The following is a 15024-nucleotide window of genomic DNA, read 5'->3' as shown; positions in this document are numbered from 1 at the left end:
CTGGGAACAAAGGACCGATGGCCTCATAGTTTGGTCCTTTTTCCCCCCTTTTAAACCAACCAATTCGATTAGCGTAATGCAATCCCAAAATATTTAAGTCTTCCATGCACAGAACTTAATTTCTGGCTGGAATAAATTGTTGGTATACGTGGTTTCTAATTCACTGAACTTCCATCTTCAGGTTCCATCTTGTTCCACGACTGCTTTAAAGCATTTAATTGTGTGTTTTTCTTTCCTACATCCCTTTAAACGTATTGAATTTATTTGTAACTTCACTCTACAATCTGTCTTTCAGTTGGTTTGGATTTTATTGGAGCATTTCCTTCATGTAACCTAACGAAATGCCATCAGATTGACATCACAGCATCTCTTGTTTGTATAGACCATGAACATTCCCATCTTGTACATACAGCCCTGCACCATTCAACAGTGTATCTCTTTCAACACTTGTTTATCAACAAATGAAGGAAATAAAGTGTACAAATATTGCACAATCATTTGATCTCTGAAGGAGCTTGTAACTTCCTTACTTTGGAAAATATTCATGGATCTTTTTATGTAAGTCATGAGCTATATTTGCAGGACTCAAGTTGCCGGGATCCTGTGATTACAAGGTGATGAGCCACTGAACCTACATAATCTGCAGCAGCAACATATTGAATGAGCCCTCAGGCACATTATTAAGTGCACAAGATCATCCTTCCAGTCCCTTGCTGTAATTTTCCTAAGGGTTACCATTATTAGCTGTAAGCTCGAACAGCATACAATTAACAGATCACTACTATTTTGCAGTTGTACCCTTCCCCAAACACAAGACACAGCAGAATTCACAACAGGTGTCTCACTGGCTCAGTTTCAGTTGAAGAATCTCAAACTTAGATGGAAAGTGTTACAATACCCAGAGTAGAGTTCGTGCAGAATACTGTGGCCAGTAGATGTGTGAATGGCAGGGCACACTTGAAGAGAGTGGTAGTGGTGGGAGCTGCAGGCAGTTGCTGTAGGGGAAATGCCAAGTGTTGGAGGGGAAGTGCCATTCTAAACTGAAGCCTTCACTCAAATGTTTTATAAATACGAAGTGGGTCCCCACCATGCCTAGAAGTGTCAAGTGTACCTAATTAAGAGTAAAACCTATACCATTCTCATGTTGCCATGTTAACATGTGCAGTTGCAATTGAGAGAGAATTCTGAAAGAGTTGTTTTTTAAGTTTATTAAATAATGAACTGAGGACAAGGAAGGTCAGTATCTTATTCAGATTGCAGATTATTTTCCTCGGGTGTATTTTTCAAAATAAATTTTAGCTCATTTGTAATGATTGCAGTGTTGACGAAATGCTAAACCCTATTTTTCCTTGGCTTTGTATTAATGGTAAAAAATTAAATTTCTGTGTTGCTGTTGTCTTGATTGGAGAATCATTAGTTTGTATTAAAGTTGTATTTACTTAGTTTCTTTGCAAATTTTAAAAGTAAATTGAGGGGATTGGCTCGATTGCAGCAACTGCACCTAATATAAACAGCAATAAAATTTGTCAGATATAGTTGCAGTGCTAGGTGCAGGAGAAGGGATGCTTTCTTGATATTCAGATATACAGGGTGTTTCAAAAATGACCGGTATATTTGAAACAGCAATAAAAACTAAACGAGCAGCGATAGAAATACACCGTTTGTTGCAATATGCTTGGGACAACAGTACATTTTCAGGCAGACAAACTTTCGAAATTACAGTAGTTACAATTTTCAACAACAGATGGCACTGCGGTCTGGGAAACTCTATAGTACGATATTTTCCACATATCCACCATGCGTAGCAATAATATGGTGTAGTCTCTGAATGAAATTACCCGAAACCTTTGACAACGTGTCTGGCGGAATGGCTTCACATGCAGATGAGATGTACTGCTTCAGCTGTTCAATTGTTTCTGGATTCTGGCGGTACACCTGGTCTTTCAAGTGTCCCCACAGAAAGAAGTCACAGGGGTTCATGTCTGGCGAATAGGGAGGCCAATCCACGCCGCCTCCTGTATGTTTCGGATAGCCCAAAGCAATCACACGATCATCGAAATATTCATTCAGGAAATTAGACGTCGGCCGTGCGATGTGGCCGGGCACCATCTTGCATAAACCACGAGGTGTTCGCAGTGTCGTCTAAGGCAGTTTGTACCGCCACAAATTCACGAAGAATCACACGATCATCGAAATATTCATTCAGGAAATTAGACGTCGGCCGTGCGATGTGGCCGGGCACCATCTTGCGTAAACCATGAGGTGTTCGCAGTGTCGTCTAAGGCAGTTTGTACCGCCACAAATTCACGAAGAATGTCCAGATAGCGTGATGCAGTAATCGTTTCGGATTTGAAAAATGGGCCAATGATTCCTTTGGAAGAAATGGTGGCCCAGACCAGTACTTTTTGAGGATGCAGGGACGATGGGACTGCAACATGGGCTTTTCGGTTCCCCATATGCGCCAGTTTTGTTTATTGACGAAGCCGTCCAGGTAAAAATAAGCTTCGTCAGTAAACCAAATGCTGCCCACATGCGTATCGCAGCCATCAATCCTGTGCACTATATCGTTAGCGAATGTCTCTCGTGCAGCAATGGTAGCGGCGCTGAGGGGTTGCCGCGTTTGAATTTTGTATGGATAGAGGTGTAAACTCTGGTGCATGAGACGATACGTGGACGTTGGCGTCATTTGGACCGCAGCTGCAACACGGCGAACGGAAACCCGAGGCCGCTGTTGGATCACCTGCTGCACTAGCTGCGTGTTGCCCTCTGTGGTTGCTGTACGCGGTCGCCCTACCTTTCCAGCACGTTCATCCGTCACGTTCCCAGTCCGTTGAAATTTTTCAAACAGATCCTTTATTGTATCGCTTTTCGGTCCTTTGGTTACATTAAACCTCCGTTGAAAACTTCGTCTTGTTGCAACAACACTGTGTTCTAGGCGGTGGAATTCCAACACCAGAAAAATCCTCTGTTCTAAGGAATAAACCGTGTTGTCTACAGCACACTTGCACGTTGTGAACAGCACACGCTTACAGCAGAAAGACGACGTACAGAATGGCGCACCCACAGACTGTGTTGTCTTCTGTATCTTTCACATCACTTGCAGCGCCATCTGTTGTTGAAAATGGTAACTACTGTAATTACGAAAGTTTGTCCGCCTGAAAATGTACTGTTGTCCCAAGCATATTGCAGCAAACGGTGTATTTCTATAGCTGCTCGTTTAGTTTTTATTGCCGTTTCAAATATACCGGTCATTTTTGAAACACCCTGTACATCAAAACAAAGAAGACTCAGTGTAGCTTTTGGTTAACTTCAAGAATACATGAAGCAGAAGTGTTGACGGCCTTGAATTTTGTTTGTACCACAGTGGAAGTTACTCATAATTAATGTCAAACTTTGAGTGTTTTTAGAATATAATTTAACAGGCAGTAGTAGTTTTTCATTTGTTAACTTGATTGGAAAAGTAGTAATAACACATTTTGGCTCAGCATTGTGTCCAGACTGATCAGAGGTGAACAGAATTTGAGAACATAAATATGGGGATCACATATTTCAGAACAGATACCTGCAAAAATTGTCAACAACTAAGGTGCTTAATTCAATGACATCAGGAAATTAGTTCGTATATTATCTTTAAGTCCTCTGATTTTATGAGACTGGAAATTTTAGCAGAATTGAAAAGTAGTGTCAGTAGATGTGTTTCTAAAATTGCTGAGGCAACATGTTGTCAGAATCAACCAGTAGGAGTTGTATTCCTATACAGTTGGTATTGTCATTATCATTTTGTATCAAGTGGACCAGTGAAATACAGGTTGTACATAAAGTTGGGAACACTTTGTTATTTATTGCAGGAGAACTAAACATTTTACAGATGTAATACCTATTGCATTTTGAAAAGAAACTCTAATCGAATTCTTGCCTTACCAGTCCCAGCATGGCATCGTTGACTGTGGCAGTCACTTCCTGTATTCTCTCCTGGAACTCTGCTACATCACATGGTAGAGGCGGTACATACACCACATCATTAATGTGTCCCCACGGAAAAAGTCACACAGAGTGAGATCTGGTGATTGGGGAGGCTATTTTGTCAAATGGCTGTCCCGTTCCATAGCACAGCCGATCCATCGATGCGGCAGCTCCTTGTTCAGGTATCCATGAGCTTCACAATGAAAATGGGGGTGGAGCCCCAGCCTGCTGAGAGATGAACGGAGAGTCTGATTGCATTTGAGACATCAGCCATTGCTATAACGTGTCAAAGTAGGAATATCCAGTGACGGTGCTCTTGGCGAAGAAGAATGGTCCGTACAGTTTTCGACGTGACAAGGCACAAAAAACATTTACCTTTGGGGAATCATGCTTGAATTCAATGCATTTGTGTGGATGCTTTGTACTCCAGATTCGACAATTATGCCTATTCACTTTCCTGTTAATGTGAAAAGTGGCTTCATCTCTAAAAATGAAGCGATCGACAATGCCAGCCCCATCGTTATTCACTTGTTGCAACTGCGAACAATACCCAACATGCTTGTCTTTGTCGTCGTCGTCGTTGAGCTTCTGCACTAGCTCCAATTCGAATGGTTTGGGATGCATGAGACACTGATCTCTTTGGACTCCTTACAAATGTTATGAATGTCCCTCGTACGCACTCCACATTCACTTCACTCACTGGGACGTCAGCTTCTCTATGCCGGGTACAAGCAACCCGCTGTAACGAATTTGTTGTGCCAGTGGTAAAGGGCCTTGTTGGTGGCCTCTTCCTGTACTTGGTTCTAAACATACGTTGAACAGCTGTAGCACACTTGTTTTTGTCGAACTCGAACACACAGAAAGCTCGCTCCGCACCTGAATTCGCCAGGTTTGCAACGACTGCTGACTATCAGCAAATTAACAAACTACGTTGTGACGGTACACATAAGAAAAAAAACTTTCAGGGTTTCTCTTCAAAATGACATATGTATGGTATCTGTACATCATTTGGTTCTTGTGCAATAAATAATTGAGTGTTCCTGGACTTTATGTACAGCCTGGATAAAATAGATAGGTTTCAGGGCATGCAATGAATAATAAATGAAACATAATGGGATCAGTTGTGTAGTTTAGAGCAGAAACTTAATTTTAAAATGTTCCTGTGCTCTTTTATGAGGAGTTGAACTGGTATGTAGTGTGTTTAGATCTGAGTGATAAAATTTTAGGTGCTACTGTGATGAAATAATTTGCCTAGTGTACTATACTTCTGTATCTGTCTGACTTCACTGAAAGTCATGTTAATCTGTCAAATCTTAATTATATGTTTCTGTAGATATTACGAAGATAAAAAATTCCACAAACAACCTTGTGCTTTTAGCTGACTGAGTTATTTACGTATTTTCTTTTTCTTTTTCAGATTGACACATTTGCACTCAAAAATGAAAACCTTTCATCCTGGAGACAAGGTTTTTGCAAAAGTTCGCGGATACCCACCGTGGCCTGCAAGAGTGGAAAATGTAGTAGCGTCAACTCCCAATAATGTGAAATATAATGTTTTCTTTTATGGTACTGCAGAAACAGCGGTTTGTAAAGTTGAAGACCTGTTTTTGTATTACGAAAACAAAGAAAAATATGGAAAACCAATAAAGCGCAAAGGTTTTGCCCAGGCGTTAGCACAGATTGAGGGAAGAGAACCTCCGCCTCCAAATATGCCGGGTAGTATTCCAACTACACAAAGTGCAGATGGTGAAAGTGAAGGTGAAGGAGACTTGGTCATTGATGAAGCACCGAGAACTTCTGTTTCAAAGCCATTAGTGCCTGATACTGCAGAGGACAAGAAGCGTCCCGTGAAGCGTAAACGTGTGACTGAAATTGGTCCTGATGAACAGGAAACAAAACGAACAAAGCGTCAGAGTACTTCAGGTAACCGGAAGTCTATGAACAAAGAACCTTTGCGCACTCCAGAGACTGTCGGAATACAGCCTTCTCCACAGAGAGCAGAGATTGTAAGTAGATCTGGCCGTAAAATTAAGCCAAAAAAGTTTGCAGATGATGACGACGCTGCTGCAGCTGCTGCATTAGAAGAAGGTGCCATTCAAACCACCATACTTGCTGCTGACGAAGGATCTTCTCAAGAACAAAAACCTTCAGTGAAAATTGAGAAAAGTTCTGCAGACATAGAAGGTGGTGCAAAAGAGCTTAAGAAAACTCTGCGAAAGAACCAGTCGGTGAGGGCAAATGCTCCATCAGGTCAAGCTGTTTGCATCCATATAAATACAGATGAAGAGAAAGCTCTTGAAGGTGCCCTTAAATTGAAGGATTTAATAGAAGCAGGTGATATTATTCCAAAAACTATGCAAATGTACCTTAAAGAAGAATCAGAAAATACACATGGCCAACTGTTAATTGAACGTCGGAAGAGTAAAATTAAATGGCTCAAAACAGAACTTCGCTTGGCACAGCTTGATGGTGCAATAAAAGGCTGTCTAGGTTTATTGAGTGCAGATCCTGACAAATGTTTGCAACATTTAGATGAACTCGCTGGTCTGTCTATTGATCCCTTGATGCTCCTCAAGCAACCGAGCTTAGTAGAAACCATCAGGAGGCTTCGTCATTATGTAGGAAATGTAGACAAGTGGAATTTCTCAGAGCAACAAAAGGCACAGTTCTATCCCAAGACAGCCACAATAAGAAATAAAGCAGCCTACATTTACAGCCAGTTTAAATCACTTTTTACTGTTCCCGATAATCAGTCATTTTGGAGTTCTTTTACAGAACGCAAACTAAAATTCCAGAAGGTTACAACAGCATTCCCTAGAGAGTGTGTCCATTCCTTCATTCAGGATTCAAAATAATCAGAAGATTGAAAATCAGCTCAGAGAGTAAGTCTTCTGTTAATGTGTAATGGACTACTGGAAATTCAAATCTGTTAAATATTTGATTCTTCTTATGTACTGATATGACCCTCGTATTCATACTACTTTTTAACAGTATTAACTGTTACAGAAAAACACTTATGAGGTGTGAAAAATAAATGTAAAAAGCAACTGATTTGGTAGACAATGTTTTAACAACCTTACTATGTTAAAAGGACGATTCATAGTGGTTTGTCATTTTGTAGCTCTTTAAATTTGTGTGGGCTGTTTTTATGTCCAGCTGTCCCATCCGTTAAGAATACAATGTAATGTTTTGCATGCTCTGTTGTAAACTTAGTGAAAAAATTATGGATAGGTGATTGTTTCGTATAATAATATGAATTTTGTCCCATCTTGATAATCAATAAAGATCTGTATGTATATGTATCTAAACTCTTTAAGTTTGATTTCAGTTGATCGTATGTACTGTGCTGAAACTTTCTTGTCCTACATTTGATGCATTATTTTTAATGTTCACATTAATTTTCACTCCATTCCAGCCTGACAAAAGGCTTTTGTTAGCAAACCGTATGATGTGTTTTATTGTTAAAACAGTCAATCTTATCAGGATCAGATAAGTGATTGACAGCCAAGTGTTTACCAGAAAACCACCTAGGTTGTGCCCTCCTTTCTGTTCACTGTTGTTATATCAGTTGTGGTAAACTGTCAGCAGACTGTAATATGTAACTTGTGAGTAATGGAGAACGTGTTGAGATTTAGAAATGAATTGCACAGTTCATGTCACCGTAATCATATTGTATGTGTGGGTACAGTACGAATCTGCCATTGCTCCTATCAGTTTATTTTGACCCAAGTATAAATATAAATTTATATTGTTTCTTAACTGCATAGTAAAGATGCTGAAAGTAGGTAAATATTTACAGAGATCTAAGCAAAGGGACAGTACAATAAACCTTTGTTCTGAAAGAATTTTTCATTGTGTGGTTAAAGACTGAAGATGCCACAAAAAATTTTCTTTTCAAGCTAGACAAAACCAGTGATATAGTCACCATTTTACTCTTCATATAATTATTGACTGTGGTTCATATTATTAAAGTAGGGGAAATATCCTAAAAGTAGAACTGTAACTGAAATGAGGATTAGAAAGTCTTTCCTGTAGAAAGCAAATGGTAAAGTTTGGGAAACTAAGAAACAGCAGTTGTGGTTCTATTTCTGGATTACACACACACACACACACACACACACACACACACACACACACACACAAAATCAAAATTAACAGCTTGTGGACAGAAAATATGGCAATGGTTTTTTCGTGATACAATGTCGGGAGATACATTTGTGACTATATGAAAGTTCTACACTTTGATACCGTAAACCAACATCAGCTTGATTCAGAGGAGTTTTGTCATAAATTTGAATTTATTTTATTGAAATGTGTCCCCTGCTGTACAATCTGGGACAAATTACAACTATTCCAACAGCTCTTTTCTTGCTAATGCCACATTAAGATTTACACAGTACATGGCTAATAAGCTAGATAAATTTGACAGTGGATGTAGGCAACAAATAGTTTTTAAATGCATTTCAATGCCTGTAAAAGTACTATTTACACGTAATTATTACATACAGAGAAAGTTAACCAGCTTACACCGTTTTTGCCTTCTCATGGAACTAAGACTTGAAAATATGAAAAACACAGGGGTAAAAAAAATATTTTCTATAATCTGTGGGTAAAATAATAATGAAGTAATAGATAAGAAATGTTCATGGCAGTGGAGTGTAAGTGGAATAACAAGGTGATTTACGTACATGGTGCTTAACTTTGGTTTTCAAGCCAAGCAAACAGTTCTGTACTGGGCTGCAAATCGAGAAGTGATTTTTGTGTGTGTGTGTGTGTGTGTGTGTGTGTGGGGCGTGCACGCATGTGTACATGTACCTAAAACAATACTCTGAATATCTCATGATCTAGCATCTATGTGCTAAAGTTGCAGTGTTTTAAATACTGCAAAGGCTACGTAAATGATTGATGGCTGGCTGAGAGATACGTAGTTTACTCCGATTGTATGTGGCAGTGCAACTAAAATGAACACATGATACATTATGGTGCAGTTGTAAACATTAGGCTATGTTAGAGGTAAGTCTGTTACAACAATGTTTATTTGAAATTCACATTTGTTGGCTGTGCCAAGTCAACCAAATTATCACCTCTCAATCTAATTTAGACCTTGGTCTAGGCTTCAGATCAGTATGTCACCACACCAAATCTAAAGATTTCACCAAAGTGCCAATTGCACTATACATATTACCAAACAGCTCTACCACTGATGCCAGTGCATCACAAACAAACCAAGTGGTATAAAATTGTATTAAACATACTGGCCGCAAATCAGATGCTCTGAAGTGGTAAGTACACAAGTACATTTTTGTAATGGGTTTCCACTCATATCAAACAAGAGTCAGCAGTACAGTGTTAGTTTTGTAAGATATTAAATTGTTTGTGCAATACCTTCCACATAGAAAGTAGTGTATTCTTTTCTTTGAAGATAGATTGTTTACTGCATCCAATGGAGTGTTACAGTATCAGGCAAGTTAGGAAGTTACTAAGATTGTTGTAAATGAAGATATTCCTCAGCCCAAACCAAACATTGCTCACTATGCAATAATCATGACACAGTTGCATCAGGGGGTGGCAAGACTTGGAGTATGTAGCATTCTTAATATAGGGTGTTTATAAATATTCAATGTGAGCACCATTTGTCTCACGGCATACATCAAGTCTATAACAAGAGTTCATCCCAAACGTTGATACATGTGTCTTCGGTGACTGTAGCTGCTTCAATCTTATTTCTTAGTTCAGGGAGGTCTGCTGGTAGCAGAGGGACGTACACATGATCCCTGATGAAACCCCAAAGGAAAAAAATCTCATGGCTTTAGGTCAGGCGAACGTTGAGGCCATACAAAGCAAGCCCTGTCAATGGGCCCCTTGCTATCGACTTCAGGTGTGCCGTGTGACAAATGGTGCTCACATTGAACATTTATAAGGTTCTTGGTAAAACTGTTAGAGTTGCTCTTTCATTTGACATATTTATAACTGTAAGTTTAATATAATAAATATTATAGAGTGTTACACCTCGATATTCATTTATAAACACCCTCTATTATGGAAGATGAAAGGTGACTTGACAGAAATTGTGAAAAGAGTTCCAGTTCCAACCTTTTAAAGTACTTTCTTGGAAGAACTCAGGGTGCAAAACCATAATGGAAGGGGAATTGATGACCTGGTATTAGTCAGGAAATATCCTAGTTCAAACTCGAAAAAAGAAACTGATAAGTTCTTACCACATTACAGTAGGCCATATAAAATAATTGGCATTCCCCATCCTAAAGCTTTTCTTCTTGTAGATCCCACAATGGGTCAAGAAACAAGTTGATATAACACTGATGTGAAAAAATTTGAACACTCAGGAGAATTTGCAATATTCTGTAGATTTGGCAGTTTGACCATTTACATGTTCCATGTTAGCTGCTTCAGCCTTTCATATTTAGTTTTCCCCATAGTTTTGTGGACTCTTAGCTTTTCTATTATCTTTAAGTGAAGTTTCCTACTAGTATCCTATCCTAGTAGGATAAACTCTACAGAAGAGACAGAGAATTAGAATCACTAAAGTTATTATTCTGTCAGACTGACAAAAACTGTCAAAGTAAAATTACATTAATTAGTGACTAAATATTGCTTGTTTACTATCTTCAATTATAAGTATCTAGTTATTTATTAATGTTTATGATGTAATGACTTCTACAGTCCATGCTGTAAAACAGCATAGCTGACATCCACCTCAGAATTAGCACATTTCTCATCTCTCTAAGTAGATTTGTATCATTGAAAGTGGTCATTTAACTGGTTGAAAGTAGTAAAATCTACACTTGAGACAAGTGGCGCAAGTTCATTATGATAATAAGCAATTAAATTACTTTCGTGCATTTAAGTAGTTCATGATGGGTCAGTAAGTATAGAAGCGTGAATAATTTGTGGGAAAAACAATGCAGTCTTAACTAGATTCTTAAATTGCAATTCAAAGAATTTTCCAGTGTGTGTTCAAACACTGTAGATGATATTACCTGTTGAAAAATTCATGCATGTAAGAATAGCAGACGTATTCTATGACCAAATCACTTTTTCGTTCCTCCCCCTGTCCCACAGTAGCCCAAATTACATGCTTTCACATTTTAGGTACTGCCATAACCCAACAGGATTAGCAACATACTTACGTGAATCCCTCATTAAAATAGGAAGTGATGTGGGATTTTTCAGGTGCAGTGGAGTAAGTTGGTGACATCCTGGCTGAGATTTATCAGGTCTCTAAGGTTGGAGACAGTACATAAACTCTCGGGGTATCAGGCTAGGGATGTAGAAGTGAAGAAACGAGCCTCTTTAAGTTGGTACTTCAGTTTCATTTTATTGCTTCTTGCCAAGTTTATATCAACATGCTGAAGAGCACAGACACTGGATCGTAATTTCAGTGATTGTGACATTGTAATTCTGTCAGAGACAGCAAAGGACTTGGAAGAGCAGTTGAACGGAATGGACAGTGCCTTGAAAGGACGATATAAGATGAACCGCAAAACCGTGCGATTAGTAGACGAAAGGACGTGCCACTCCAATGGGAACCGAAAACATTTGATCGCAAGGTCATAGGTCAACCGATTCCACCACAGGTAAACACGTCTGATATATTCTATACGACACTGGTGACGGCATGTGCGTCACATGACAGGAATGTGTTGTCGACCCATCTAACTTGTACACTTGGCGAATGGGTAAAAAGATTCTTCTACTTTGCCTGCTTTAGGTTTTCTTTTGGATGTGATAATCACTCCAAAAAAGTGATGAAAACATAAGTTTGTCAGATAATAATTGTCTGAAAATAAAAAATTAAATTTTTCACTCGAGGGAAGACTTGAACCAAGGACCTCTCATTCCGCAGCTGCTCACGCTAACCACGGGACCACAGCGCTCCTAAGCCCACATTATCCTTGATGTTGCCTGTCTCACCATGGACTACTCAGTTTGTATATTTTGCTTATTTTTTTCATAGTTCCACACAACCTCTTCCTGATTTCTCGATTGATCTGTGTTCAGTTTTTCAAGGCCTATCCATTGTGCCAACTTATAACTAAATCTGAGGGGGTGCGATGGGGAGGTTCCCTTGTTAGTGTACAAGCCTAGTTGAATAGATTTTTATGCTCAATTTGAAATCTGTGGTTTCCTAATGTTCACTACCTCATATTGGTCTGGTGAAACCAACAAGCTCTGTACGTCTCTATCTAGGTTTCCAGGCTCTACTTGCTAAAATTCCTAATAAGGTGACCATTTTTCTTTTGACCCTTCATGATTTGGACACAATTCTTCACTAATTTTACTTTTTTACACACCAAATACACAGGTTTCTTTTTTTAACACACGAAGAAACATTCATAAGTTTTCTCTTTCTTATGTATAATATTTATGCAAGAGGTTTTTATTAGTACAGTTTATATACATCCTTGAAGTGTAAATACGTGCAACATGTGACCACTTCTTTCTCTTGTGTGTGTGTGTGTGTGTGTGTGTGTGTGTGTGTGTGTGTGTGTGTGTGTGTGTGTGTGTGTGTAGTGGTGAAGCACTGTGATTAGGGTAAACTTCATCTGGGGGGTGCACTGGACATTTTCCCCTAAGCTATATCATAATTCACACACACACACACACACACACACACACACACACACACACACACACACCTGGTGGTAAGTTCTCTCTTCTTTCCACTCCCAGCATTGGACGCTGGGTTTGCTATACCTAAGAAGCTATGAGGGTGGCAGTTGTTGATGCCTAGATGAAAACGCATATTTCCCAATTGGATCTCTGTTTCTATTATATTATATAATCCTAATTTATTTTTTAATTTGAACACACTGCCCGACTCCTTTTTTAGGTCCTGCGAGTGACTTATTTTTTTGTAGGTGCAGGGAACTGTCAGTCTTCATTTTCCTCCCTGCCTTTATGTATTCTGGTCCCGAATAGGAACTTTTCATGGCCATGTTAATATTGGGTTGTATGTCCCAGTGTGCTCATTCAGTCTCTATCGTTTGCTGTGTATGTGGTATAGTCTGGTCAACATATCCTGTACACTCTCTTAGGAATGTGTTTTCCTGTTCCTGTCGTGATTACATCTATTAGTTTATGACTCACATAACAAAGTTAATCCTCCTTCTCTGGGGTCCAAATGGTGCTTTTGATAAGTTTCTTGATCCAGATAGTTGGAGTCTGTCGGTTGTTTAAACAGATCTGTCACACAGGGGTTGTGTTCGCTTGTCATTTAGATTACAGACGTGTTTGCATATCTTCTGGGCTTGTGCTGCTGCTTTACAATATGGCTGATTCCAGTGTATGGCGGCGTGTTGTTGCTTGGTGTCACCTTTCAGTAGACGGTCAGCTTCAGGAGGTAGAAATAAATGCCATACCTTCCCGCCTCTTACGGGAAGGCGTAATACCCTCCATAAATTAAAGACCTGATTCTCAATTAAGGGCATTTCCAATATGTATGCTACATGTGTGTCGGTAAGAATACAGCAGTTTCTATTATTCAGAGGAACCCATACCCATTTCCCTTTTTTAGATCTAGGGGAAAGTGTTGTCACCGATGTCATCTATGATTAGTCGAAGGTATTCTATTACCTGTGCAGGATTAATGATACGCTGCATCCTCTAGTCTGTTTTCTTCTGGGTTTCTTGATTTTTCTCCATACTGGCTCGCTGGATATTAGGGTACTGCTGATTTTAATGATGTTAGTTCCTCCTGGCTTAAGTGCAGCAGTTGTTTCTGTTCCTATTCCACTTGTATTCTGGTTTCAACCTAATATTGTGCTTCACAATCATTGTATACATTAATCTGTCTCCAGGCAAGTAAAATACATTGTGGTATGGAATACATATCTCAATCAAACCCCTTTCTTCATTTAAATAACCCACTCGAATCATTAAGATGCTAATCTGCGACCTTGTCTCCTATCTTCAACTCGGAACACTTCAATACGACCTTTCCTTCTGTAGTATTCTGAATACTCATGGCATATGCACCTTTACACAGTCACCAACACTGCAGGCTCTGTCTCTCTCTCTCTGTCTGTGTGTGTGTTCTATCTCCGGCTCTGCCTGCATCCCTACTGGTGCCCTCGTTCTCGCTGCCCATTTTTCAATGTTCGTTGCTTGCAGCTCTCTCCCAGACTGCAAGATTAGATGGTCTGTTTCTGTTCCATTTGTAGCCATAATGGTCAGCTGCTCTCGACCCATAATGTCTTTGGTGTGTAATCTATTATTATTTTCTGCTTCTCATAAAAGTCTGCCTAAAATTCTTTTGTATGGGATATGTAACTCTTACTCTGCTACATGGAACTTGTGCTATACACACGTTTACTCTCAATGTTAATATTGCAGCTCCACGTCACTATTACTTTTTAGTGATCCCTCTTTTTTATTCTCTCATTCGTCAATCCCACATTGTACTGTCCACTGACTCTTAATATGCTAATCTGAGTGGCGCCATCTGTAAAACTTGATTTCTGTGCCCTTATGCTTAAAAATCATTCTTTCCCATGCAGTCTACTGACTAAACTTTGTAGCATGGGTCAAATGCATAATCGTGCTGTCCCGTGAATCATCATACTTGCTGACCCATTCTTGACATTGAATTGTCGAGCTACATGTTCTGGTTCTCTACAAACATATTATGGTCCTGCATATATTTGTAGGTTTGACTGGCTGCAGATAGTCATCTGTATGCTTTCCATGACCGTGCGATCTCTGCATATCTCATCTGTCCTTGGTGGTGAGATGATTTGGCTGCATGGTGTCTTATTTTTCTGATGTCTCTCCATTGCACAGTGCCTTGCATGATGACCTTTCTTACACCTAACACAATAGTCTGTCACGTCACTGGATTCACCAAGCCTTTCTTCACAAGAGGCGATCTCCATTAATGCTAAATCCACTGCTTTGTTAAATCCTCTCCTTTTTTGATTCCTTGTATGAAAACTGCTCTTGCTAGCATTCCAATGAAAGCTTGGCTCCCTGGACAGCTTCTCGAAACTGTTGCTGCAGTGTGTCCACTCGACTTGCCCATTCAACCATAATAAACAAGCTTGG

The 15024-nt window shown here is 39.4% G+C and overlaps 1 protein-coding gene across 2 annotated transcripts in view; it reads left to right on the top strand.

The window, feature by feature from the left end:
• LOC124545335 (PC4 and SFRS1-interacting protein-like) overlaps positions 1 to 7271 on the top strand; it is a 48305-nt gene extending 41034 nt beyond the window's left edge. For both annotated transcript variants that reach the window (XM_047124238.1, XM_047124244.1), the window contains one exon: positions 5381 to 7271. In XM_047124238.1, the coding sequence (XP_046980194.1) occupies positions 5403 to 6818 (1416 nt within the window). In that variant the 5' untranslated portion in view covers positions 5381 to 5402 and the 3' untranslated portion in view covers positions 6819 to 7271. The remainder of the gene's footprint in view (positions 1 to 5380) is intronic.
• The last annotated feature ends 7753 nt before the right edge of the window (positions 7272 to 15024 follow it).

The sequence above is a fragment of the Schistocerca americana genome, chromosome 1 (assembly GCF_021461395.2).
Source record: "Schistocerca americana isolate TAMUIC-IGC-003095 chromosome 1, iqSchAmer2.1, whole genome shotgun sequence".
Classification (NCBI taxonomy): domain Eukaryota; kingdom Metazoa; phylum Arthropoda; class Insecta; order Orthoptera; family Acrididae; genus Schistocerca; species Schistocerca americana.
The sequence above is the reverse complement of the archived record's forward strand: the minus strand, read 5'-3'. Positions and strand labels throughout refer to the sequence as shown.